Below are 26,392 nucleotides of genomic sequence, written 5' to 3'. Positions count from 1 at the left end.
TAAAAATTCATGCTGTGAATTTTATTGGTATGGTAGATGGGGTAGAGAAATCCTGTCTCTACTAAAAATACAAAAATCAGCCAGGCATGGTGGTGCATGCTTGTAATCCCAGCTACTCCAGAGGCTGAGGTAGGAGAATCACTGGAACCCAGGAAGTGGAGGTTGCAGTGAGCAGAGATCCCGTCACTGCACTCCAGCCTTGCATCAAAGCCAGACACTGTCTCAAAAACAAAACAAAACAAAACCCAACACTCCACTGTAACTGCTCTTGCCAAAATTACCAATGACATCCTAAATGTATATTTACTGTCAGTCCTGTCTGCAGCACCTGACACTATTGCCTATTCCCGTGTTTTTTATATTTTGATTCAAGAGTGTTAGTCTCTATTTGTTCTTTGCACCTCTCTGACGGCTGCTGCTTCTCATTCTCTTTTGCTCCTCTTGTCTACTTGCCCCTGCCTCTCAGTTCCCAGGCCTTCACCTTCATCCCTAGTCTCATCATACTCTCCCACTCTTTCTCATTGCTCTCTTGCTGAATCTTCTGAGCCTGAGGCTTCCAGAGACATCCTGATGACTTCTTTTCTCACACTTCTCAGTCCAGACTCAACCTTTCTCAGATTTACCACTCATCTGGTTGGCTCACAGTCATCCCAAACCCATGTGTCCTGATGGGACTTTTTATGTTATTTCTCCAGATTTGCACACTTCTATGTTCTTCCCCAGTTAATAATTAAACCCTTCACCCCATCACTCAGGTCAGAAAGCTGAATATCATAAACCACTTCCTCCAGCACATCCTTCATCTTCGGCCCTGGCAGTAACTAAACTTTAGCTCAGAAACTAAACCCTGCCAAGGGCTTTTACTCTGTCATCTCAGCTGCTACTTAATTGAGTCCATCTCCTTTTCTAGCTTGCATGTTGTGCCTGGCTCACTCACCTGGACACTCCGTTCTCCACACATTGCTGTGGAGTGATGTTTGAAAACTACAAATACATTAATTCCTTATCTAACACCTGTAACTGTCTTTCCATTTCCTTCTGGATAAAGTTGAAATTCTTTAGCAAAGCTTCCTATATAATCTGATCCTTGCTTTCTATTTAACCTTTAATGTTATCTGTCTTAATAATATTAATGTTAATGGTTTTATATTGTTTACTTAATTCTCACAACCTTTCTGTGACGGACATCCTATTATTACCTCCGTTTAGATAAGAAAAGGGTAGCTAAGAAACTTGCCTGCGGTCATCCTTCTCTCTGGCAAAGCCAGCTATTTTGAATTTGTGAATGGTTTATCCTCTGCGTGTTTAAATGTACTATTTTCTTTCCTAGGATGGCTTCAACTCTCTCTATATCACTGGGAAACATCTAGTCACCATCCAAAACCAGTTTCAACTCCTCCTCCCCGGGAAGCATTTTCTAATACACCCAGGTAGAAATTACCCCTCCCTACCCTGAACTACAATGGCAGCATAGGATCGTGTTTACAACTGTAGACTTGGACATCACATTGATTTGAAACTCATTCAGCTCCACCAGGTGAAAGCTGAGACCTCAGAAGATTTATTTGGTCTGTCTAAGCCTCAGTTTTCTCATTTGTGACACTATGATAAGAATACCTATTTCATGTTTCCCGGCAGGATTAAATGGGGCTACGTATGTAACAATGCACATACCACAATGCTTGGCACTAGTAAGCCATGTGTGAATTCTGGCCGAATACTGTAGTCATTAACATAGTGGATCTTAGAATATAGTTGTCACAGTAAATCTGTGCCTTTATCAAATTTACTTAATCATAACCCAGAAGGCAAATTTCCCTAGGCTCTCAGTGACCTGATATCCTCTGTATTTGCCAAAACATTTCTATGGATATACTATAAATCATTTAATTGACCAAGTTTCTGTCTTTGCTTTGACTGTGAAATGTTTTAGAAGCAAATTATCTTCCCACCTAACTATATACAGGACCTGTAGTACACATTGTCCTTATGTTTGCCTTATGAGTTCACTTCACTCTTTTTACCACAACCTCCTTAACCATTCACCTTACTGTTTGGTATGTATTTCTTTTTTTTTTTTGAAACGGAGTCTGGCTCTGTTGCCCAGGCTGGAGTGCAGTGGCCGGATCTCAGCTCACTGCAAGCCCCGCCTCCCGGGTTCACGCCATTCTCCTGCCTCAGCCTCCCGAGTAGCTGGGAGTACAGGCGCTCGCCACCTCGCCCGGCTAATTTTTTTTGTATTTTAGTAGAGACGGGGTTTCACCGTGTTAGCCAGGATGGTCTCGATCTCCTGAACTCGTGATCCGCCCGTCTCGGCCTCCCAAAGTGCTGGGATTACAGGCTTGAGCCACCGCGCCCGGCCTGGTATGTATTTCTATAAACATGCTGAAATCTTTTGTGCGTTGTGATGGAGTGCTAGTAATTTTTGGAGGTTATGACAAGAGAGTGCTGAACTCGGCAACCTAAAAGCCTTTGTTGACTGACTGACGTTTGAATGCCTGATCTGTCAAATCACAATAATGGAAAGAAAATAATGCCAATTCCTCAATAATGGATATGATAATTTGTACTATTTTATATGGATAAAATTCTTTGATTTATTGAAATAAGAAAAGCAGCTGAAAGGAGCTGGAGTATGTTTTATCTAAACATATAGAAAGACCCATAAAGAAACTTCATTTAAGGCCACGTACTTGTGTTCTCAAATCTTTAGGAATCATGAAATGAAACGCGGCTACCTTTTATGTGATCAGTTTCTGAACAAAAAGTTAAAAGAAAAAAAAGTCTTGTAAATATTTTAAAAACTATCTGAAAACCCAGACCAATGGGTGAGTGACTAAGAATTACTTCAAATTACCATGTAAGTTAAATGTAGCCCGCAAGGTGCATTGCCAGCATTAGGTTTTAAAAAGCTCTTTCAATCTTCAAACTTCAATAAGGATCTTAAGGAAGCCCAGTTTTCTTGCTAATAGTGAGCCAGCAAAAAAGAGTCTGATGTTTGTTACTATCCTGTCATTGGGATTTTCCTTTAAATCAACCACTCAGCAGTACAGATCTCTGGGGAAAAACTTTTTTTTTTCATGATATCTATTTCTGAATTCAAGTGTGATACTGTCATAGAGTCTCACAGAATTTTGAAGTGACCCCACTTCCATGGAAAGAACTCCCAAAACTGGGCCTTGACTCTTAAAAAGAAGAAAAATATACAAGTGGGTGATATTAATCTCAGAAAATACTTTGTCTTTCCAGTGATTTAATTCCTCAAACCATGAGAAAGCTGTTGATTGCAATCAATTTACATAGAAATTTGTCAAACTATGCCAACATTACGACTGCAGCTTCAAAATATATAGCTACCTGGAGTAAGCAGCCCCAAATCTCCTGCGAATGCAGAGGCGGGCCATCAATGCTATGGGGTTCTTTTAACTTTAATGTTTTAATATACACATCCCTCATGCCAAATTCTTTCACTGTAATGACATGATATCTTACAAAAAAGTAACAGGTTTGTGCATACAGGAGACATATTTCACCCCGTGTGTTTTAAAAGATGATTGTGACTTAAGGTTTGCAAAAGTGGAAATGGTTTTCTAGCGGGGAGACATCAGCGAGGTGGGTTGCCTTGACAACGTGGGTTAGCTGCATCAAGAAATCCATGGCAATACAGGACCTTCTTCTGTTATGTCAGGATTGCAAACAATCTACCACATTAGGTTAAAAGAAAAGGAATTCCACAGCAAGGCAGTATTATCTGACCTATGAAATATTAGTTCTCACTTTTTATCAGGAACCTTGTTAGAAAAGATGAAAAAATCTAGGTGGGCAAGACAGTCAGGAGAGCAGGAGTAAAGTGGGTTTCACTCAAAAGTCTGCTCTCCTCTCCTCTAAACCGCTTCATCCCCAAAAGAATTCCAGGAGTTCTTGCATATTCTCCGAAAGTCGATCCTGCTAAGAAAAAATGTATCTTACCCCGATTCTGTTGATTTCCCCAGCAGTCGACACAAAGCTTCTCTCTGGGGATTATCCCTTGGTCCTATTGCATATTCTTAAATAATGAGCATAACTAAGGATTGCCACAACAAAGCTAGTTATTAGTTAAATAGAAAACAAAACCTGTTAACATATGAGCCCTGTAGTCCAATTATCCTGGCGGGGCTGAGGAAAGATTTATCTATAAAGCATCAAGCCTCAGAGATGAAGCCTGTTATTGAAAACCTACATTATTGAACATGCTTGTTTCCTTCCCCCAGCAAGCACCCCTTTGTGGCACTGTTCAAAGTTCACAATTTTGATACTCTGCTTCTAAACATCACCATAAAGCAATTTTGAATGAGAGCTTAGATTTTTCTTTTATAAAGGATTCTTTTAAGGAAATCAGAGCAATGCTTTTCTTTGGCTTAAACTGCAGTATGAGTTTCATTTTCAACACTGTCACATGCTGTGATCCATCAGATATTATCAGAGGTGGTCCCCAGTGCAGGAGACATACTGTGTGTCTGGGCTGCCCTTCGCTTTTGTCTTTCCCGGCTTGAAGATTGTGGAAGTGAATTGGGACTGGAGGGACACATATTAGGAGCAAAGGAACTGCCTCTGTAACAACCAAGTTGAGAAGCACCAGGGCAAAGTCCCATGAGTTCAGATAGTATGAATCTGCACACGATGATGGCTCCAACCTGTGCAGGGCCAAGGTAACCTAACTGACTGTGGTGTTGACTATGAAAGCTAAGAACAAAGAGAGTCTTTGTTCTAACTGGCATTTATTTTCTTTCTCCTGGGTGATAGGATGTCTAATAGATGGACCCACCATCTATAATAAAGGCCAGTGTTACTCATCAGATTTTATCTCTAGTGGAAGCACAAACCATCACTCTAAGCCTATGAATACTTTAAAGGGTACCAGTGGTTGAATGAAAGCCTTGTTTGCTAGAAGTATCTTTAGAAATGATGAGTGAACACACATAGCATCAACAATGGCTCACTGACTATATACCAGGCAGAAAAATAAGCTTATTTGGGAAATTTGCCAAAGAAATAATCATGTACAGCTTTTGGTTCAGTCCTAAATATTAGCATTTCCCATTAAATCAATAAGAATGCAGAAAATCAACACAAGTATAAAGCCATAATTTGTGCTTTACTACATTCTTTTACCTTACAAGTTAATAGGTTCACAACACACCTTGCATACAAACACTCTTAGGGACAACATGAACCAGGAATTTAATCTAAGAAAATAGAACCCATCTTGATGGGTGCAGCAAACCACCATGGCACATGTATATGCATGTAACAAATCTGTATTTTCTGCACATGTATCTCAGAACTTAAAGTATAATAGTAAAAAATTCTAGCTACAGCATATTCAGTGAAGAATAAAATCTCTTCCACAAATAAATAATAGGGAAGTAAGAAATGAAGTGTGGCAGCATAATTCCATATAAAAACAAAGAACCATTTTTATGCCAATGACGTCTAGCATCTAACTGAGACTTTCTTCTTGATATTTTCAGAATGACTGAAAAATGTATTATTAATCATTCTCTCCCTGAGTCAATGCTACAAAACACGGTCCTGTGCTGGCACCACTGGGAACACGGTAGAAATGCAGAATCTTGTGCCCCACCTTATGCGTACTGAACCAAGATGATATGGTTTGCCTGTGTCCTCACCCAAATCTCATCTTGAATTGTAGCTCCCATAATTCCCGCATGTTTTGGGAGGTACCCAGTGGGAGGTAATTGAATCATGGGGGTGGGTATTTCCTGTGCTATTCTTGTGATAGTGAATAAGTCTCATGAGATCTAATGGTTTTATAAAGGGGAGTTTCCCTGCACAAGTTCTCTTGCCTGCCACCATGTGAGATGTGCCTTTCACCTTACACAATGATTGTGAGACCTTCCCAGTCGTGTAGAACTGTGAGTCCATTAAGCCTCTTTCTTTTGTAAATTGCCCAGTCTTTATCAGCAGCATATAAACAGACTAATACACAAGACACACAAGACTTGATTCTTTTTTTATTTCTATTTTTTGAGATGTATGCCATGTACCTAGAGGAAAAGTATCATTTTAACAACCACATAGAATTTCACTGTATGACAATCTCTTGCTCTATTCCTCTGCACGCTTCTTTTCCATTATCTCAAGATAATCATTTTCAAGTATGTTAAACAATGCTCCCAATATTTACCTCCATCTTTTTATATAATGGTCTTCTATTGCTATTGACAGCTCACTAATATTACAGCTTTTCTCTTGATCTCATTATTGTTGATGACTTAATGCTTAGCCATACCATTTCTCACTCCCATTTCCCATAACATCCCAATATAAGTGTATGGCTACACTGGTTATATCAATATAAGAAATTATAACTATATAAAATGGCATTCATTAAGTAAATTAACTGTTACTCTAGAGCAGTGCTTTTGAAAGTGTCATCTAGGGACCCTGAGACCCTTTCAAGGGATCTATGCAGTCAAAACTAATAATAATTCTTTGATTTTTATTTTAACAAAATTTGGTTAAATTTGGTTGGAGTGTTTCATTGAAATCAACTTAAGCTGGGGTCTTAGTTTCTACTATTTCTCCAAGGTCACCTGATAAGGCCTGTGATTCAGAAATGTGGATGAGGAGGCACTCTACGGAAGACTGAAAATATAGGCTATGTGGAAACGAGGAGATTATTTTTCTTACAGAAATAAATTCCTGAGCTTAGACTTCTTCAAAAGACTCGAGCCTACCCATTAAAGGTGTCTGGAAATATTTTTATGACAATGAGTCTTTGGAGCACACACCTTCTTCAGGAGCTGAGTGGCTGAAGTCATACTGAAAATCAGGGGCAGCCAGCCCTTTTAGGCCAGCGTACCTTGGGAAAGGAATACTTATCTAGCTGCAGGGATTATCTTCCACATTTAAGGCATACAGTTGCACAAATTGGTCTGTGGCTGTCACAGGGAGCTGTGATCCAAGGAGGACCAGAGACTCCTAGACATTTCTTTTGGGCCTGAAGCTAAGAATCCCACAGTGAACTCCAAACAGAAGCTGCAGTTGTTCAAGGTTGCTCAGTGCCGGAAAACTAAGGTGAATCAGGTGCATCGGGCATCTAAATTTCAGGACTGAAAAGGCAGTGTCTCTAGCAGTTGGGGCCAAGTAGGTTTCTCCTCCTTCACTGAAATGGTATGCTTTGGTGCTCCTGGTGTCAGTCACTGCTGAGTTTTTCACTTCTGCTTCTTCCATTTCACGGTTCTTGAACCAAATAGTTATCAGTGGATCATCAAGGTGGAGGGTTGATACTGCATAGCAATCTGTGTACATGGTCTTTTGGAACACACATTTAAACACTCTAAGCTCTTCCAGGGTAAAAACTGGATGACCTCAATGTGCACAGCTTGGTTTTGCTGACATGAGGTTGTTTGGGAATGCTATAGTTCAATCAGCCGGGTCACGATAGCCACACTGTAGTGTCTCTGTCTACTCTGTGTCCTTTTAGTTTTTTATATATTTGAATTCTAAATAAGATTATATTTTGAAGTGGGAGGGGGATTCTACTACCTTAAACAGCTTTGAAAACCACTTGTAATCTCAAAGACACGAACAAAAATTCTAGAACTATCAAAAATGCTAAAAAGCTGAAATTAACTTATAGTTTAGACATACTGATAGTTAATATTTATTCTCACCATGTTCCAGATATGATGCTAAGTGTTTTGCATGCATTATCTTATTTAGCTCTTCTATGAACCATCTAAGGGGGTACATATTCTTATTATCCCCATTTACACATGAGGAAATAGAAGCATGGAGAAATTAAATAGCTTATCTAAGGTTATAAAGCTACAATGACTACTTTTAAGAACCCAAACCTTAGCCGCTGACTCTAGAGCTCAAGATTTAATCATTACATTGGTCATGCAGTAGATTAAAATTATGGGCTATTGGATTACTTTGTAAGATAAGTCTTTAAGGTAAATATTTTAATGCATATATACAATGATTTGTTAGTTTATCAGGTACACTTACACAAATGACTGCCTGGAACAATTAGTACAGCCCTTTAGAAAGTAAGCATAAGATAAATATTGTTCAAATATGTCAGACAAGGCTACCTGTTTTTATTAACTTTTAAAAATGAACTCCTGAAGAGGTTTTGGTTTAACTATTTTTCTATCTTAATCGTGCTCACTTTATTAATTTGCTCAGCAAATTCTTTATAGATAATCTAGATTGTAAACTTAAGCCAGCATAACCCTTATCTGGATGGCCATACATTCTGATGACTGATATGCAAATTAATCAATGCATTGAACACCCACAATCATCTAGTGCTTGAGAAATAGCTCTTTTAAAATGTGCATGCTACCTTCTTGTTGGCCTTAAAGTGGATTCAATGCTAAATATTGATTTTGTAAGAATAAAAGAATGAATCCGCTACAGTGTTGATGATGGAGGGATGGGAGAGACAATAATACCATTATTTTCTAGGACTCTACAAAGTACTTTTACTGACATCATTTTATTTGACAGAATCCCCCAAAGTTGAAAAACTAGGTATTATTGCCAACCCTCTACCTCCTTTCCCTGTCTTGAAATAAAACTGTCTTAAGTCACAGGACTCACCGAAAGCTAGCAAACAACTACATGGTGGGGAAGGTGAATCCAGTTCTTCCACACGCTAAATCTAGATTCTTTCCACTGTATTTTACTGTATTCCAATAGGAAAATATTTGCAGAGTTATACGAACATTTCTACCTCACAGAGATTATACATTCTTGGCCTGGGGACTGAATCTAGCCTTCAGACCTCTTTTCTTTTGCTGAAGAGTTTTTGAATTTGAATTACTTACTATTATTTTAAAAATGGTAAGAGATTAAATCTGGGACTTTCACTTCATTTGCAAAAGAGTTTTGGTAACAGTCAACTAGAATTTAGTAGGGACATCCCCCGTGAGAGTAGGCACATCTATTTCAGAATGCTACAGACCTCACCACTCCTTACCGTATCCCTCAGTTCTGTTATCTGCTATTTTTCATCATAAAACCAGATCTCTTCATTCATTTTTATTACCTGTCTGGTTCCTGATATAAAGTAAATTGCCTGTGGACTAAGCAGATCTCTACAGACACTGTTAGTAATTTTCCTCATCCAACTTGGGCAGGGTAATCTTTATGCATCTTTCTAGCCCTGGTTCCCTACAGTCAACAACCTTTTTATCTTAATTTTCTTCATTAAATTGTTTCCCTAATGGAACAGAGAGGCAGCTTTGAAATTGAAGATTTCTTCAGCTAAAAATTCCCACAAATTTCCCTTGTGTCATACTTTAATAGTTGGAATTAGCCCTGTCTGGAATTACTAGAATCATTCCCCATACCATTTTCAAGTCTGTTTCAAATTATTTTGACTAACTCATTTTCCAACTCCCACCCTCCATCTCTGTCCTGCCAGAATGTAAATTATCTGAGGTCAGAAGATTCTTATCTTGCCCATCACTAAAATCTTAGGGCCAGGTACAATGACTGGCCACATGGCAGGTGCTCAGTAAATATTTGTTTACTGAATGAAGAAGGTAAAAATGATGAATCACAAGTGGATGATACTGGAGCCCTCTCAGTGTGGTCTTTCAGACCTAGTTGCCTGTTGTGTGGTCTTCTATATGAACAGAGTCCTCTCTGCTCAGCAATCTTTTAGGAAATAATTCATTTCCTAGATGCAGAAAAGGATCTAGCTCCTAAATTTCTTAACTTTTTTTATTGATAAAAATACTCCTTCAAAATATCAGTTTTTGTATTGAACTAACATTTACAGAAAACGTAGCCTTTAAGAAAACAGAGTTATCTTTCTTAGGTTAACTAAACTGATTTGCTTAGATTTTAAATCTATACTGGGTTTAGTCTGTTTGTTTGTTTTTTCACTGTGCCAAGTTGAAAATTGCTTTCAGCCCATCCAGCCTCTTTTCTTGGGGTCAAAAATCTTTCATGTATGTCTCAGGGCTGCAGAAGAGCTTTGCTGTCACTTGGTTTTGCTTTATTGTGACCTTTACTCACTAGCCAACAACTTAAAAGGAAAAAAGAAAGTGTAGCGAAGGTACTTACACCTGGCTTGTAGTCACTTTTCGGGATGCCTCCTAAATGCTAATGGCCTCAAACATTTTCCTTCTCTCTCTTCTCTTCTTTCTTCTTCCTTGTTTTAACTCGACTATTTTAATTCTACCTTTTAAATTTTAAAAAATAGAGAGATAGTTTTTCTTGCTTTTCTCACCATGGTTTGCTTTAAAGGGTAATGAGAGATTAAGACACAGGCTGTTTCTTTGTCACTCAGATCTTGGACTCCCCTCTTACACAGCATCCTATCCTGCACCACTAAGCTACTGTAGACATGAAGCATTTTCTCTATATCTTTTACAAATTCTTCTGAACATTTAAAATGCATTTGAATGTGAGGTCTCTTTCTTCCTTTTTTTTTTTAAAAAAATAAATTGATTCTTCACTTTGCTTTTCACAAAATCACAGGATTTTAAGTTGGAAGAAACTTTAAAGATACCCTACCAGTCTCCTTGTTTTACAGATGAAGAAACTGAGACAAGACTCAAAGCAGTTAAGTGCAGAACCAGAATTAAAACCCAACCTTCTGACTCCTAGTCAGAAGTACTCTTTCCTTTAGTGTTGAAATTATTTCTTCTTTTTATTAAGCTATGCTCCTTATATTTTAGTTAAAAGATGATTTAAAACTATTTATCATTCCCTAAGTGTAGGGCTGTTTGCGCCATGGGAAGGGAGTACAAAGTCCTTGGGAGGAAATTCCCTATAGTAGAAGCACTGTTGTGTTCTAGGTAAACCTATTTTTACTTTGTTTCATATTTCCATGTGGAGGGATCTCTGTCAGAATGACAAAGTTAGCCCATCACTCACTTCTTCACCATCAAGAATGAGGAAAAAATACTGGGTATGCATTCCTCAGCATCTGTCTACCTCCTGCCCTGCTTTTCCCACATATTTTATAATCTCTCATGCTATATATTTCACAGTTCTCCTCTGTGGCTGTCTAGTTTGAAACACTCATGTGAAAGATAACAACATTGGAATAATTAGGCTATGAGTAGTATGTTCATGTGGGAAACAACAGAAGTGAAGCCACTGATGGTGCCATTCAGAGAAAAATACGGACCAGAAGGAGGCTTACTTGGGAGAGATTAATTATCTTTTAGCATGAAATCTTTCAGCCATCTGCCTCATTTTAATGTTGATAATCTCACACTTGCATGTTGATGCATGTACAAAGAAGCTAGGCACCATCCGTCCAGACAGATACTATCAAAGTATTTCTTATTTCTCACATACTTATCAATCCAATAGGAATTTGGTTCAATCTAAAATATTATCTTCAGAAAAGCCATGTTGATTTCCACCATCTTACATTTCAAAAAATTAAACTAAGAAGTTAGAGAAAATGTCTTTTGGTATTTGATGTTAAGACTTGAGAAATTAGAAATGTTACTTATTTTGGTACACTGATTTTGTATCCTGAAACTTTACTGAAGTTGTTTATCAGTTCCAGGAGGCCTTTTGAAAGTCATTAGAGTTTTCTAGGTCTAGAATCATTTTGACAGCAAAGAGAGATAGTTTGACTTCTTCCTCTCCTATTTGGATGCCTTTTATTTCTTTATCTTGCCTGGTTGCTGTGGCTAGCACTTCCAGTACTATGTTGCATAGGAGTGGTGAGACTAAGCAGCCTTTTCTTGTTCCAGTTCTCAAATGAACTGCGTCTAGCTTTTGTCCATTCAGTATGATGTTGGTTGTGGGTTTGCAGGGCTCTTTAGATGTAGATGGCTCTTATTATTTTGAGATATGTCCCTTTTAAGACTAGTTTGTTGAGGGTTTTTGTCATGAAGGGATGTTGGACTTCACTGAAAGCTTTTTATGCATCTATTGAGATGATGGTTTTGGTTTTGGTTTTTAACTTTGTCTATGTGGTGAATCAAATTTACTGATTTGCATATGTTGAACCAACCTTGCATCCTAGAAATAAAGTCTCCTTGATAATAGTGAATTAGGTTTTTGATATGCTGTTGCATTTCGTTTGCTAATGTTTTTGAGGATTTTTGCATCTATGTTCATCAAGGATGCTGGGCTATCGTTTTCTTTTTTGTTGCGTCTTAGCCAGGGTTTTTATCAGAGTGATAATATTATCATAGAATGAGTTAGAGAGGAGTTCCTCCTCGATTTTCGGGAATATTTTCAGTTGAATTGGGATCAGCTCTTCTTTGTATAGCTGGTATTATTTGGCTGTAAATCCATCTGGTTTGGGGCTTTTAAATTTATTTTTATTTTTTTATTACTGATTCAATTTCATAACTTGATATTGATCTGTTCAGGGTTTCCATTTCTTTCTGATTCAGTCTTTGGAGATTGCAGGTTTCCAGAAATTTATCTTTTACCTCTAGATTTTATAGTTTGTGTGCACAGAGGTGTTCATAATAGTCTTTGGACATCTTTTGTATTTCTGTGGGATTGGTTGTAATGTCACCTTTGTTGTTTCTGATTGTGCTTATTTGGATCTCTGTTTTCCTTTGTTAATCTAGTTAGCGACCTGTTGATCTTGTTTATCTTTTGAAAGAACAAACTTTCAGTTGCACTGATTTTTTTGTATGCTCTTTTGGTTCTTAATTTCATTTAGCTCTGCTCTGATTTTAGTTCTTTTTTTTCTTCTTCTAGCTTTAAGGTTAGTTTGTTGTTGTTTTTCTATTTTCTCTATGTGTGATGTTAGATTGTTAATTTGAGATTTTCCTAATTTTTTGAAGTAGGTGTTTAGCACTATAAACTTTCCTTTTAACACTGCCTTCACTGCATCCCAGAGATTAAGATATGTTGTGTCTCTGTTTTCATTTATTTCAAAGAACTTTTGATTTCTACCTTAATGTAATTGTTTACACAAAAGTCATTTAGGATTAGGTTGTTTAATTTCCATGTAATTGTTTGGTTTTGAGACATCTTCTTGATATAGATTTCTATTTTTATTTTACCATGGTTCAAGAGTAGGCTTGGTATGATTTAGATTTTTTTTTTTTTTAAGTTTATTGAGACTTCTGCTTTATGGGTCAGCATGTAGTTGATCTTGGAGTATGTTCTGTGTGTACATGACAAGAAGTGTGTATTCTGTAGTTGATGGACAGAGTGCTCTGTAGATGTCTATTTGGTCCAATTGGTCAAGTGTCAAATGTAAGTCCAGAATTTGTTAATCTTCTGCCTCAATTAACTGTCAGTGGGGTGTTGAAGTTCCCTACTATTACTGTGTGGCTAAGTTTTTGTCTTGGATCTATAAGTACTTGTCTTATGAATCTGGGTACTTCAATGTTGGGAGTGTTTATATTTAGGATAGTTAAATCTTGTTGTTGAATTGAACTCTTTATTATTATGTAATATCTGTCTTTGTCTATTTGTACTGTTTTTTAAAAACTATTGGTTTAAAATCTGCTTTATCTGATATAAAAATAGTGACCCATAATCTTTTCTGTTTTCCATTTGCATGGTAGATAATTTTCCAGCCATTTATTTTGAGCCTATGTGTGTCGTTACATGTGAGATGGGTCTGTTGAAGAAAGCAGACAAATGAGTGTGTTTTCTTTTTTCTTGTTTTAAATACAACTTGCCTTCTAAATTGGGCATTTAGACCATTTACATTCAGGGTTAATGTTGATTTGTGAGGTTTTGATCCTATCATGAGATGGTTAGCTGGTTGCTTTGTAGTTTCTATTGTGTGGTTGCTTTATAGGGTCTGTTTTATAGGGCTGCTTTGTAGGACTATGGACTTAGGTGTGGCTTTGTGGTATCAGGTATTGTTCTTCTGTTTCCATGTTTAAAAGAAACTACCATCAGAGTGAACAGGCAACCTACAGAATGGGAGAACATTTTTGCGATCTACTCATCTGACAAAGGGCTAATATCCAGAACCTACAAAGAACTCAAACAAATTTACAAGAAAAAAAACAAACAACCCCATCAAAAAGTGGGCAAAGGATATGAACAGACATTTCTCAAAAGAAGACATGCATGCAGCCAATAGACACATGAAAAAATGCTCGTCATCACTGGCCATCAGAGAAATGCAAATCAAAACCACAATGAGATACCATCTCACACCAGTTAGAATGGCAATCATTAAAAAGTCAGGAAACAACAGGTGCTAGAGAGGATGTGGAGAAACAGGAACACTTTTATACTGTTGGTGGGATTGTAAACTAGTTCAACCATTGTGGAAAACAGTATGGCGATTCCTCAAGGATCTAGAAGTGGAAATACCATATGACCCAGCCATCCCATTACTGGATATATACCCAAAGGATTATAAATCATGCTGCTATAAAGACATATGCACACATATGTTTATTGCGGCACTATTCACAATAGCGAAGACTTGGAATCAACCCAAATGTCCATCAGTTACAGACTGGATTAAGAAAATATGTCATATATACACCATGGAATACTATGCAGCCATAAAAAGGGATGAGTTTGTATCCTTTGTAGGGACATGGATGCAGCTGGAAACCATCATTCTCAGCAAACTATTGCAAGAACAGAAAACCAAACACCACATGTTCCCACTCATAGGTGGAAATCGAACAATGAGAACACTTGGACTTGGGAAGGGGAACATCACACACCGGGGCCTATTATGGGGAGGGGGGAGGGGGAAAGGATGGCATTGGGAGTTATATCTGATGTAAATGACGAGTTGATGGGTGCTGACGAGTTGATGGGTGCAGCACACCAACATGGCACAAGTATATATATGTAACAAACCTGCACGTTGTGTGTTTAAATAAATTAAAAAAAAAAATAGAACTCCCTTAAGGATCACTTATAAGACTGGTCTAGTGGTAACAAATTCTCTTAGTGCTTGCTTGTTTGGAAAATATTTTATTTGTCCTTTGCTTGTGAAGTTAATATGGTGGGATATAAACTTCTTGACTGAAATTTCTTTTCTTTAAGAATGCTGAAAATAGGCCTCTGATACCCCCTTGCTTGTAGGATTCCTTCTGAGAAGTCCATTGTTAGCCTTATGGAGTTATCTTTTGTATGTAATATGACCTTTTTCTCTGTTTGCCTTTAAGATTTTTAATTTCATGTTGACTTTGGACAGTCTGGTGACTACATGCCTTGGTGATATTCATTTTATATAGTATCTTGCAGATGTTCTCTGGATTTCTTGTATCTGGATGTCTACCCCTCTAGCAAGATTAGGGAAATTTTCTTGAATTATTCCCTAAATTATGTTGTCTAGGTTGTTTACGTCCCTCCTTCTCTCTCAGGAATGCCACCAATTTGTAGGTTTGGTTGCTTTATATAATTTTATATTTCATGAACACTTTGTTCATTTTTACAAATTTTTTTCTCTATTTTCATCTAACTGGGTGAGTTCAAAAGACCAGTATTCAAGCTCTGAAATTCTTTCTTCTGCTTGGTTATTAATATAGCTTTCAATTGCATTTTGAACTTCCTCAAATTAAGAAAAACATCTCCACAGCTGAGAGAGAAATATATTTAACTTAATAAAAATTTAAATGTAAAATTAATTTAAAACTCAATCATAAGATGATGCTTTGGGGAAATCTTTAGTTGTAATTGTGTGTGTGTGTGTGTGTGTGTGTGTGTGTCTGTGTCTGTGTATGCTTCTGACTTCTGCACACTCTAACTTGATGCTTTTTGTGCTTTCCATATAGATCATTGGAATATTGACTTCATCATTTTAAACATAGTTTATGTTTCAAAAACCAGAATAAAAGAAGCTCCATTTTGTGTATTGTTAGTTCTTGTGTATTCTTAGTTCTCGTTAAAATAAAAAACGAATTTTTCTCAGAAGTGGATCTGTATCCTTTATTCTTAGCAAACTATCACAAGAACAGAAAACCAAACACCGTATGTTCTCACTCATAGGTGGGAACTGAACAATGAGATCACTTGGACTCAGGAAGGGGAACATCACACACCGGGGCCTATCATGGGGAGGGGGGAGGGGGGAGGGATTGCATTGGGAGTTATACCTGATGTAAATGACGAGTTGAGGGGTGCAGCACACCAACAAGGCACAAGTATACATATGTAACAAACCTGCACATTATGCACATGTACCCTACAACTTACAGTATAATAATAATAAATAAATTAAAATAAATAAATAAATAAATAAATAAATAAAAAAGAATTTACTTTCATATCTGTAATAGTAACACAGAGTGACATTCTTACTAAGCAAGTGAGGTTGTGTTTTCCCAGCAATAGTTTTCAAAGAAAGAAACAATTAACAGAATTAAAGTAGTGTATCAATCTACTAATAAGGAAGTACTAAAAATAAGTTCCATTTAATCTATCCAGTCAACAATTATTATTCAGCAGTTGTTTATTTAAGGCTACTTTGTGACAGCCTGTATCAAATCCTGCTCTGTATTCCCAATTCTCTCCCCAGTAGTGTCCTGGATATTTAACTGCTAAATAACACTTTTTGATTAGTCCTGGTTTTGTGAAGCACAGAGAAGAAAAGAGAGAGACATTAAATTTTCTATGTGTTTATAACATTTTTGGCTTTATTTTTGCTTTGCATATCTTTCGCTATGAATTGTCTTACAAAGACCAAGCATATGATTGTGTACAACTCTCTCTTTGAATTGCCTGTACCATTTCCTACACAGTTACAGAAAATTCTTTCATCTTGTTCCATCCTTCTGCAGTAGACTATATGCTCCCTGAGGGTAGGGTTTTATTCTATCTTGTTCACTACTGAACATGACTGGCATATAGTAGATAATACAGTAAGTTGAGAGAATTAATAAACTGGGCATGATTGGAGGTCTCTCAGAACAATCATTCAGAACATAGTTTGCTGGCAATGTGAACTGAACTCTGACTAGAGGGAGAACTATGTTTACGGATGGATGGTTCCCAAAAGAATAAGCTCTTTTGCTGCCCAGAGAAGAATATTTCTATCTGAACAAGCTACTCTATAATACCAATCTCAGGTGAATTTCTTTGAAATTTCAAAAGACGAATTGACCTACTAGTATTTTATTTAAAGGCAAAAGATACAATCCATGTGATAAATCCCAAGTTCTATTACAGTAAATCATGAGACACCTGTATTTTTCATCTCCTAATTATTTGATACATGTTGGCATTGTAATCTATTCACACTGGAATATTATCTTAGTTGAAATACCAATTGTACTTCTAAGAGCAAGAATTGTCCTTCTAAGAGTTAAGGAAATAAAACAAATAAAAACAACAAAACAAAGACAAAAAATTAGTAATATGATTAATGCTCCAATCAAGTTGAAATACTTTTCTTTTAATAATTTTTTTGTTATTTTGTAGTCTACTTATTTTGTCTTTTTCATAGCAAACAGCTTAAGCAGCCTACTGGACTCTTCTTTTTTAACGAATGAAGCAGTGAGAAAGTAAAGGGAGGGGCGTTTGACTGTAGACAATACCACCACTGGACAGTGAGAAATTTGTTGTGGAAAACTTATCTGGCTGATTTGAAGAATATAGGTTTGAAAACAAAATCATTTCCCTAGAAATGTTCCCTAGAGTATTCTCAGTCATTTAGACTTCCCTTAGGCATCATATAATAATAGAATAGAAATGAATATGCATTGTGAATTGTATGAATTTTTTTTTTGCAAGCATTGCAGGAAAGCTTTTTTTAAGCTATATTACGGCAGAAATTTTCATTGCTTTCAGGCTTATATATTTGTGAATAAATGGAATAGCAAATCTGCTCCACAGAATTGGGTTCCTATGATAGGGAAATAGCCTGAAGACATCAAAACTTCATTGCTCAGGGCTTTCTTATCATGTAATCCCAAGTACTTTAAGTAAAATTGAGAATTAATTAAAAAGAATGCCAAAGATAACTCAAAGAACCATAGAATGATTTCAGAATGTCCATGCACACTGAAACTCTTGCCAATGATCAAAAGAACAGAAGTTCATCCAGAATTGTCTTTTGTAGACCCTTATTTATTTATGTATTTGAGACTTAGTCTTGCTCTGTCGCCCAGGCTGGAGTGCAACGGCATGATCTTGGCTCACTGCAACCTCTGCCTCCCAGGTTCAACCGATTCTCCTGCCTCAGCCTCCCAAGTAGCTGGGATTACAGGCACTCGCCACCACACCCGGGCAATTTTTTTGTATTTTTAGTAGAGATGGGGTTTCACCATGTTGGCCAGGCTGGTCTCGAACTTCTGACCTCGTGATCCACCTGCCTCGGCCTCCCAAAGTGCTGGGATTACAGGTGTGAGCCACCGCACCTGGCCCTGTAGACCCATTTTTGTAAGCCCTAACTCTTGGTGTCAACGTTGTTTAAAGCAGAAAAGGAGTAGCTACATTAAATGTTGAATAAGGACTATTGGAGAAACAGAAATGACAGCTGATGCTCCGAGAACAGAGAAGAAAGAGAAACAACAAACCCAGATAGAAAGGCTTTTAAAACATAGCAGGATGTAGAAAATAGAATGAAGTTAAACAGCCTTATATGTATTTCTTTTTTTTTTTGAGATGGAGTCTCGCTCTGTCGCCCAGGCTGGAGTGCAGTGGCCAGATCTCAGCTCACTGCAAGCTCCGCCTCCTGAGTTCACGCCATTCTCCTGCCTCAGCCTCCCGAGTAGCTGGGACTACAGGCGCCCACCACCTCGCCTGGCTAGTTTTTTGTATTTTTTAGTAGAGACGGGGTTTCACCGGGTTAGCCAGGATGGTCTCGATCTCCTGACCTCGTGATCCGTCCGTCTCGGCCTCCCAAAGTGCTGGGATTACAGGCTTGAGCCACCGTGCCCGGCCCCTTATATGTATTTCAAGATATAGAAGTCGTTAGTGTTTTCAACTTGAAAAATAATTGGTGTGAATACAATGATATACTTGAGATATGAGGAAAATACATTGGGTAAAATATTCTTGTTTAAGAAAGACGACTTCAGAAAAAAATTTTTTTAGAATGATTTGTTTTAAAAGACTTCTACCAGGAATGATTTAAGTAAGAATTAAAATTTTGATGTTTAAAGAGAGAATGTCTCAGCTATTTGGTGGTAGAGTAGCACAGTGCAATGAGAACATGCTTTAGAATCAGGGAGCTTTGAGTTGTGTGATATTGAGCGAGTTTGATATGATATTTTATTTTTCTCCTCCGTAAAAGGGTCTTGATATGCCTACATAAAATAGGATTGTAATGAAAACCGAATTAGTTAAATGATATATGCTAAATATTTGGCCCATAGAAGGAATTCAGTATGTGGTGGTCATATCAGTCAAATAGCAAATTCCCCTTAATGGTAAGAAAATTATGCATTTTGAATTTATTTTTGTCATTAGGCAACATCATTCAAAGGGTGCAGGAAGATTCTAGCTAGGAATCTGGTCTTATCCCTTTTTCTGTTCAATTTTAAGGTTATTAATGATAAGACATCATTAATAATAATCATCAAATAATCAATAACAAATTTGGGGCAGTTAACCTGCTATGGTAACTTGCACCAGCGCTTGGCTCTTTTGAAAGACGAATGCTACATCAAATTAAGGCAAGGAAGGAATTAACAGTGTTTGTTAAAGATAGTTCTTCATTTTTAAAAATAGGCATGTCAACTACAGCACTGTAAATAATTATAGTGGAAAAGTAGAAATACCAAGATGACTACTTTTTTTATTTGACATAGTTAATTCACACAGAACTTATATTCTATGAACTTTCCAATTTTCAACTATTTTTGATCTACAAAAATGGTTAGTGTATATGGCTCAACATAAGCATTACTAAAGCAAAGATAATTTATTCATTATCTTATTTTATTTCTACAAATGAGACGAGATAAAAAGATGCATGGAGTTACATATCCTGTATTGTACATTTGCCAAATAGTTTCTATATAGAAAATAGAAAAAATATATTTGGGGAGATAGAAAGCTATCAGTAGTATTTGCTATCCTCATAAACTTGGTTTCATATTTAACATTTGGTTTCGCCCAGTCAGGAGTAACTCAAATATGAACTCCATGCAATTCTTCAGCTTCAGAATAGGAAATTAGTTTATGCTTCCTAGTTGATCTTGAGTGCATTTTCCAGTTGCACTGAGTGGTCACTATGCTTTCTTTGTGTGTGACATTTTGACTTTTCTGAGCCCTCAGAATTATTTCTGACCCTGGATAACTTAGCAGATTAATGAGACTTTTATTGAGTGTTAGAAAAGTAGCTGGGCTACTGACTTAAAGATGATGAAGATTGCTTTTCCTTGAATAAGCACTTGATTTTATTTTCACTTTAAAGATTGTCTTCTGGAAACATTAAAATACCTTGATGAATTTACTAACTAGATTTTGGTGGAGTAAGAGTTGCAATTAATGAGTTAACATTTTGCTGATATCTTTAGAAACTAACCATTAAGCCCCAAGGTTTGCCTATGAAGATTTGCACCTTTCTATGCAGAATTGCACCTTTCTACTTTAAGAAGTCATTTCATCTAAACAGAATCTCCTGCCTGCATTGGCTAATGGCAGAAATTCAACATCATTAGCTAAATTAATTGTTTCATGTGGGTTGTTCTTTAGAATGTTATAAACTGTAATAGAATTACCAAGTTGAAGGCAATTAATTGGATGTACTTCAAATATATTCTAACCAAATGCTATACCTAGCATTCTCTGTAACTGTTTAGAAACTACCAAAAGAAAACTGTTGATGAATCTTAGTGCCATCAAAATAGCCCAACTAGAACAGTTTTAAAACGCCTCATATCTGTATGGTTTGTATCACCTCAGAATGTGATGACTCAGGTTGATGACTGAGAAGGTCATTACTATGATTACTGCCTCTTAAGTATTGGCCAGTGCCTCATATTTTTAAAGGAGAAAGTGAGACGTTGGAATACTTTCTCTAGGTTTTTAAAGCCTATGCATCATGGAGGGAGGAATAGAAGGCATGTTCCTCATGTCTAGGACTCATGTGTTAGAAAAGAAGTTGAAGATTCAGATCCCTACACAAGTGCCACAGAGGTACACAGATGAGTGGAGATGGCACACGGTCTCAGGATCAGAAAGAGCGGGAAGGCTGAGAACTGTGAAGAATTTGAAAGCAAGTCCCTTTTTAAAGGGGCTAGACACCACTTGACTCCACTGGTTGTTGTCATATGGGAATGTGATTCCAGTAAAGCCAGATACTGTGATTTTTCAAATAAATTCACATATATGGAATTGCACATGAAATAATTACGTGCTTAAACATTGGTAACTAACCCATGGCTCAAATAAAATACATCTGTGGGTGCTGGGGAAGCAACCTTTGGATCAGATTCTAACACCCCTATACATATACAAGTGCTATTAAAAACAATGTTGAAATGCTGTCCTTCATCAATGCTTAATATATTGATATATTAATAATCAATAAAAGAAAATTATTCAATTTAATTATTCAAATTAATCAAAGAGGATTTTTTTAGAAGAAACTAAGATAGCTGGGCACGGTGGCTCAAGCCTGTAATCCCAGCACTCTGGGAGGCCGAGGCGGGCGGATCACGAGGTCAGGAGATCGAGACCATCCTGGCTAACACGGTGAAACCTCATCTCTACTAAAAAAATACAAAACTAGCCAGGCGAGGTGGCGGTGTTTCCAGTCCCAGGGTGCCATTCGGGAGGCTGAGGCAGGAGAATGGCGTGAAACCCGGAGGCCGAGCTTGCAGTGAGCTGAGATCCGCCACTGCACTCCAGCCCGGCTATGAGCGAGACTCCGGCCTCAAAAAAAAAAAAAAAAAAAAAAAAGAAACTAAGATATTAATCAACAGATAGTAGGTACATAGGTGCCCACTAGATTGCTGTGACACATTCATTATCATGAATTGTTTTTTTTTTTTTTTTGAGACAAGGTGTGGCTCCATCACCCAGGCTTGAGTGCAAGTGCTGCAATCATAGCTCATAGCTCACCACAACCTTGAAACCCTAGGCTCAAGGGATCCTCTTTCCTCAGCCTCCTGAGTAGCTGGAACTATAGGTGTGTGCTACCATGCCAGGTTAATTTTTTTTTAATTTTTTTTTTTTTTTTTTTTTTGGTAGAGACAGGATTTCACTTTTTTTTGCCCAGGTTGGTCTCAAACTCCTGGGCTCAAGGGATACTCCTGCCTCAGCCTCCCAAAGTGCTGGGATTCTAGGTGTAAGCCACTGTGCCTGGTCCATTATCATGAATTTTAAAAAGATAGAAATATTTGCTGCCTTTCTCTGGTTTATTAGTGTGTTTGTTGAGGGAAAAAAAAAGATTTCCTGAGAGAGTCGTAAATTATTAGGAATGGAATATTAATAAAGGATGAAAGTTATATTGAAAGGGTATACTAGATACTACAAAAGCTGGCAATGTAATAAAAAGACTTTTCAAGTTTCTTCTCAGCATCATGTTTTTTAATTAAACAAAAAATGAGTAGTGGTGATAGATACAGTAAAGAAGAGAAAATTAGAATATGTTATTATCCTAGATTGTGGCCCTCAAATTAAAAGAGTGTATTTGACAAAGTTGAAATGAAAATTTCATGTAAATTTAAGATGGGAAAAAATGAAGAAATATATAGATTCTATGAAATAATTTGTAGTTCCCTGAGGACTAAGAAAAGACATTTAGAAAATCATGGAGTACAATGTGTCATTTAACTACCGCAGACAGTGTTCAGCATCTGTCCAGCGGACGAAGCAAAGGGCAAGGAATCAAGGTCCATTTCTATTTCTGGCATTGACACCTCTGGGCCCTAGAAAAACAGTGTTACCCTGCAGCACTCAGGCCACTCCATTGTTAAGAAAAGACCATGCATATCCTAAATGAATTCTATGCGTTATTTTCGATGGCTATAAACCATTTGTAGATTTTAAAAACTGAGGCTACCACAAAAGCAAGGAATGTGATTCTCTCTATATACAATTTACAGAATTAATGAAGAATTGCAATGGTTAGCCAGCAATCAGGTATGTACTAGAATATTCTTGTTTGCATTTCAACTCTGCTCATTCTGGAACCCATTGTGTTTCTTTCCAGGCAATGTCCTATAACTTTTGCTTTGCATTCAATTTAAATAAAAAAAGCAGCTCTAGGATGATTCATTATTTAAACTGTGGTCTTAATATTCTCCCTTGGAAACGGAGGCAGCCATATATGTAAGGCTACAGTTAGGCAAGAAGATAAATAAGTTACATGCTAAAATCCAGAAGTCCAGCTATCAAACATGAATTATATAAAGTTCATCGTCCTAGTTTGTATTGTTTACAAGTTGTTCTTCAGTGGCTTTGAGTGAGACACTAACTTTGTATCTCACTTACAGTCTTACCTTTTTTCTTTAGAAAAATATAACACAAATGAGGAATTTGAAGACAAACATTATAGATACAAAATACACTTACCTCTCTCTTACAGCCTGATGCACAATATGGAAAATAGTATCTTTTATTTCTACCTACTCTAATTACACATGAGGCATTAAACCAATTCCCAAATAAAAGCAAAGATAAATAGTATACACTTTATAGAAGAAATCATTTTCTTCTATTACCTAATAAATAACTTGTAAGAAATCTGATGAGTTGATGTTGCTTAAGGCAATGTATCACATAACCTTCTTGGGAATTGGCTTCCGTAAGCACAATACTATCATAGTTCTCATCAATTCAATTACATCGAATTACAAGTACATTTTGCATGCATATACATATATACATCTATTATGTACGCACACTTTTAAAAAAGCATTGAAGGTAATATATCAATCAGAAGCTCTAGAATATAAAACATAGAAGAAAGAAAGGATTATCTGCAAACCCTTGGATGAATTTTGTGCAATGAGCTCAACACAAGACACGTACCCTTAATGCATATTAGCATATTAGAAGACTCTTACTGGCAAAGGGAATAGATTTCTAAAACAAGTCTGCTTTGCAAATGGTCCCTCCCAAACCAATTCCTATTGATACTGTACCTTCCGGAGGGGTTTGAGCTTGGTCTCCATTATGAAGTCATACTTGCAGAGCTCACAGCAACGTGTATCTGAGCTCTTTATCCACTGGTGGAGGCAGGACTGGTGGACAAAGCGCAGTGTCCCAGTGCAGCGACAGGGTGTGATGAGGGGGCTCTCTTCATCCCCTTCGCAGTGACAGATTCTGTGGAAAGACACAGCAGCCAGCATGAGATTTCCCAGAGAACATTTCTCACCTGTGTTGTTTCTGCCCTTGCTTATACCAGGGCTGTTAGAAACAGCAACCTAAGATTCAGAACACTTGGACATTTCACTCCAACTTTAATGCTGGAACCAAATCTATGACCAATACAGATTAAGCATTCCTAACCTAAAAATCCTTAATCTGAAATGCTCCCAAATCCAAAACTTTTTGAGCACCAACACAATGCCGTAAGTAGAAAATTCCATTTAGTCAAAGCATAGGTGCACAACCCAAAGTTTATTCACTACTCCGAAGGAAAAAGTAAAATTACCTTCAGGCTATGTGTACAAGGTATATATGAAACATAAATGAATTCTGTGTTTAGACTTGGGTTGCATCCCCAGGATATCTCATTATGTATGTGCAAATATTGCCAAATCAAAAAAAAAAAAAAAAAATCCCCAATCCAACACACTTCTAGTCCTACCCAAAATATCTCATTACATACATGCAAATATTCCAAAACCCCCCAAAACTGAAATTGGAGACACTTCCAGCTCCAACCATTTTGGAAAAAGAATACTCAACCTGTATTAATTGACTTTTACTTTTATGGTCATTGCTGGACTCAAATCATGTAATAAGTTGTGCATTACACACCAGCACATCAACAATGCACTGTCATTTCATTCATACATGGAAGTCAATTTTAATAGCACCACTATTGTGCTATTTCCCCAATTTAATCTATTTAATAGGATACTATCTATGCGCTTTCATATATAAAAGTTACGAGTTTTAAGTATTCTAAGGAATATTATAGTTTGGTAAACTTTATTGTGTTACTTCAATAATATCAGACCGTGGCATAAAATTTATTAAATATGGTATCTTATCAATGTGGAAAAGTTCTCAAAAAATTTTAAGGTATAATGAAGGAATGAAGTTAATACAAGATGTCTTAGCTTGAAAATATTACAGATATGTTCTTAGGAAGATGCACACCTATTTGGTTACAACAAATGTTCTAAACTGTCAATAATCATCATTGTCTAAAAAAATCACAAAAATCACTGATCACACAAAATTTGAGTACAGCAAATCTTATTGTTTAAAAATGCTAATAAATACATCTACCAATGAATTGAGCTGAATCAGTTTCTGAACTACTATGAATTCTAGTTTCACGGATTTGCAGTCTAAAATCATTTTATCTCACATTCAGATTTTAAAAAGTAATTTATTTTTCTCTTTGGATAAGACAAGTCTCCCATAACTTTAGCTGATGAATTCAAATCTCAGCCCTTTAATAATCTGAATGATGTAACCAGCAGTTAGACATTGTTAATAACTTTCATTAGAAATGTTGCTTTAAATTTGTTAAACATAGACACTCATATGTTTACTGTAGCACTATTCACCATAGCAAAGACATAGAATCAATCCAGATGCCCATCAGTGGTGGACTGCATAAAGAAAATGTGGCACATTTACACCATGGAATACTATGCAGCCATAAAAAAATGAAATCATGTCTCTTGCAGAAACATGGATACAGCTGGAGGCCCTTATCCTAAGTGAATTAACACAGAAGCAGAAAAACAAATACTGCATACGCTCATTTATAAGTAGGAGCTAAATATTGCATACGCAGGGACACAAAGATGGAAACTATAAACACTGGATATTGTTAAAGTGGGGGAGGGTGGTGGGAAGTAAAGTTTGAAAAACTACCTATGATGTACTATGTTCACTACTTAGGTGAAGGAAACATTAGAAGACCAAACTTCAGCAGCATGCAATACACCCATGTAACAAACCTGCACAGGTAGCCCCTAAATCTAAAACAAGATTTTACAAAATGCAACATGAATGTTCAATGTAACATTTAAACTTAAAAAAAAAATCTACATAATTACTTTTTTGACCTAAGTCACAATGGCAGGCTGGAAGAATGTATGAATCACTGCTACTGTTCTTTCCTTTACAGTGTATAAAGTGTGTATAGATATAGATATATCAGCTCTCTCCCCAGGGGAAATGAAATGGCTGCTCACTCAGATAGTGCAGAAAGATACAGGAACTGAAACCCAACACTCCCCGAGACCTCAAAGTAAAACAGTATGACAGAGTACACCAGGATTTTGAATGAATTTCTTAAGTAAAAATAAAGTGAGCAAAAAGGAACACTGCCATCTAAAGTTCTGGGGTGGAAGTGCTGGGATGAGAA

At 36.9% G+C, this 26,392-nt stretch overlaps 1 protein-coding gene across 3 annotated transcripts in view; it reads right to left on the bottom strand.

Moving 5' to 3' along the window:
• MARCHF1 (membrane associated ring-CH-type finger 1) overlaps positions 1-26,392 on the bottom strand; it is an 820,720-nt gene that overhangs the window by 36,696 nt on the left and 757,632 nt on the right. For all 3 annotated transcript variants that reach the window (XM_017959171.3, XM_021938129.2, XM_021938130.2), the window contains one exon: positions 23,982-24,162. In XM_017959171.3, the coding sequence (XP_017814660.1) occupies positions 23,982-24,162 (181 nt within the window). The remainder of the gene's footprint in view (positions 1-23,981; positions 24,163-26,392) is intronic.

Source organism: Papio anubis, chromosome 3 (genome assembly GCF_008728515.1).
Source record: "Papio anubis isolate 15944 chromosome 3, Panubis1.0, whole genome shotgun sequence".
Lineage (NCBI taxonomy): Eukaryota > Metazoa > Chordata > Mammalia > Primates > Cercopithecidae > Papio > Papio anubis.
The sequence above is the reverse complement of the archived record's forward strand: the minus strand, read 5'-3'. Positions and strand labels throughout refer to the sequence as shown.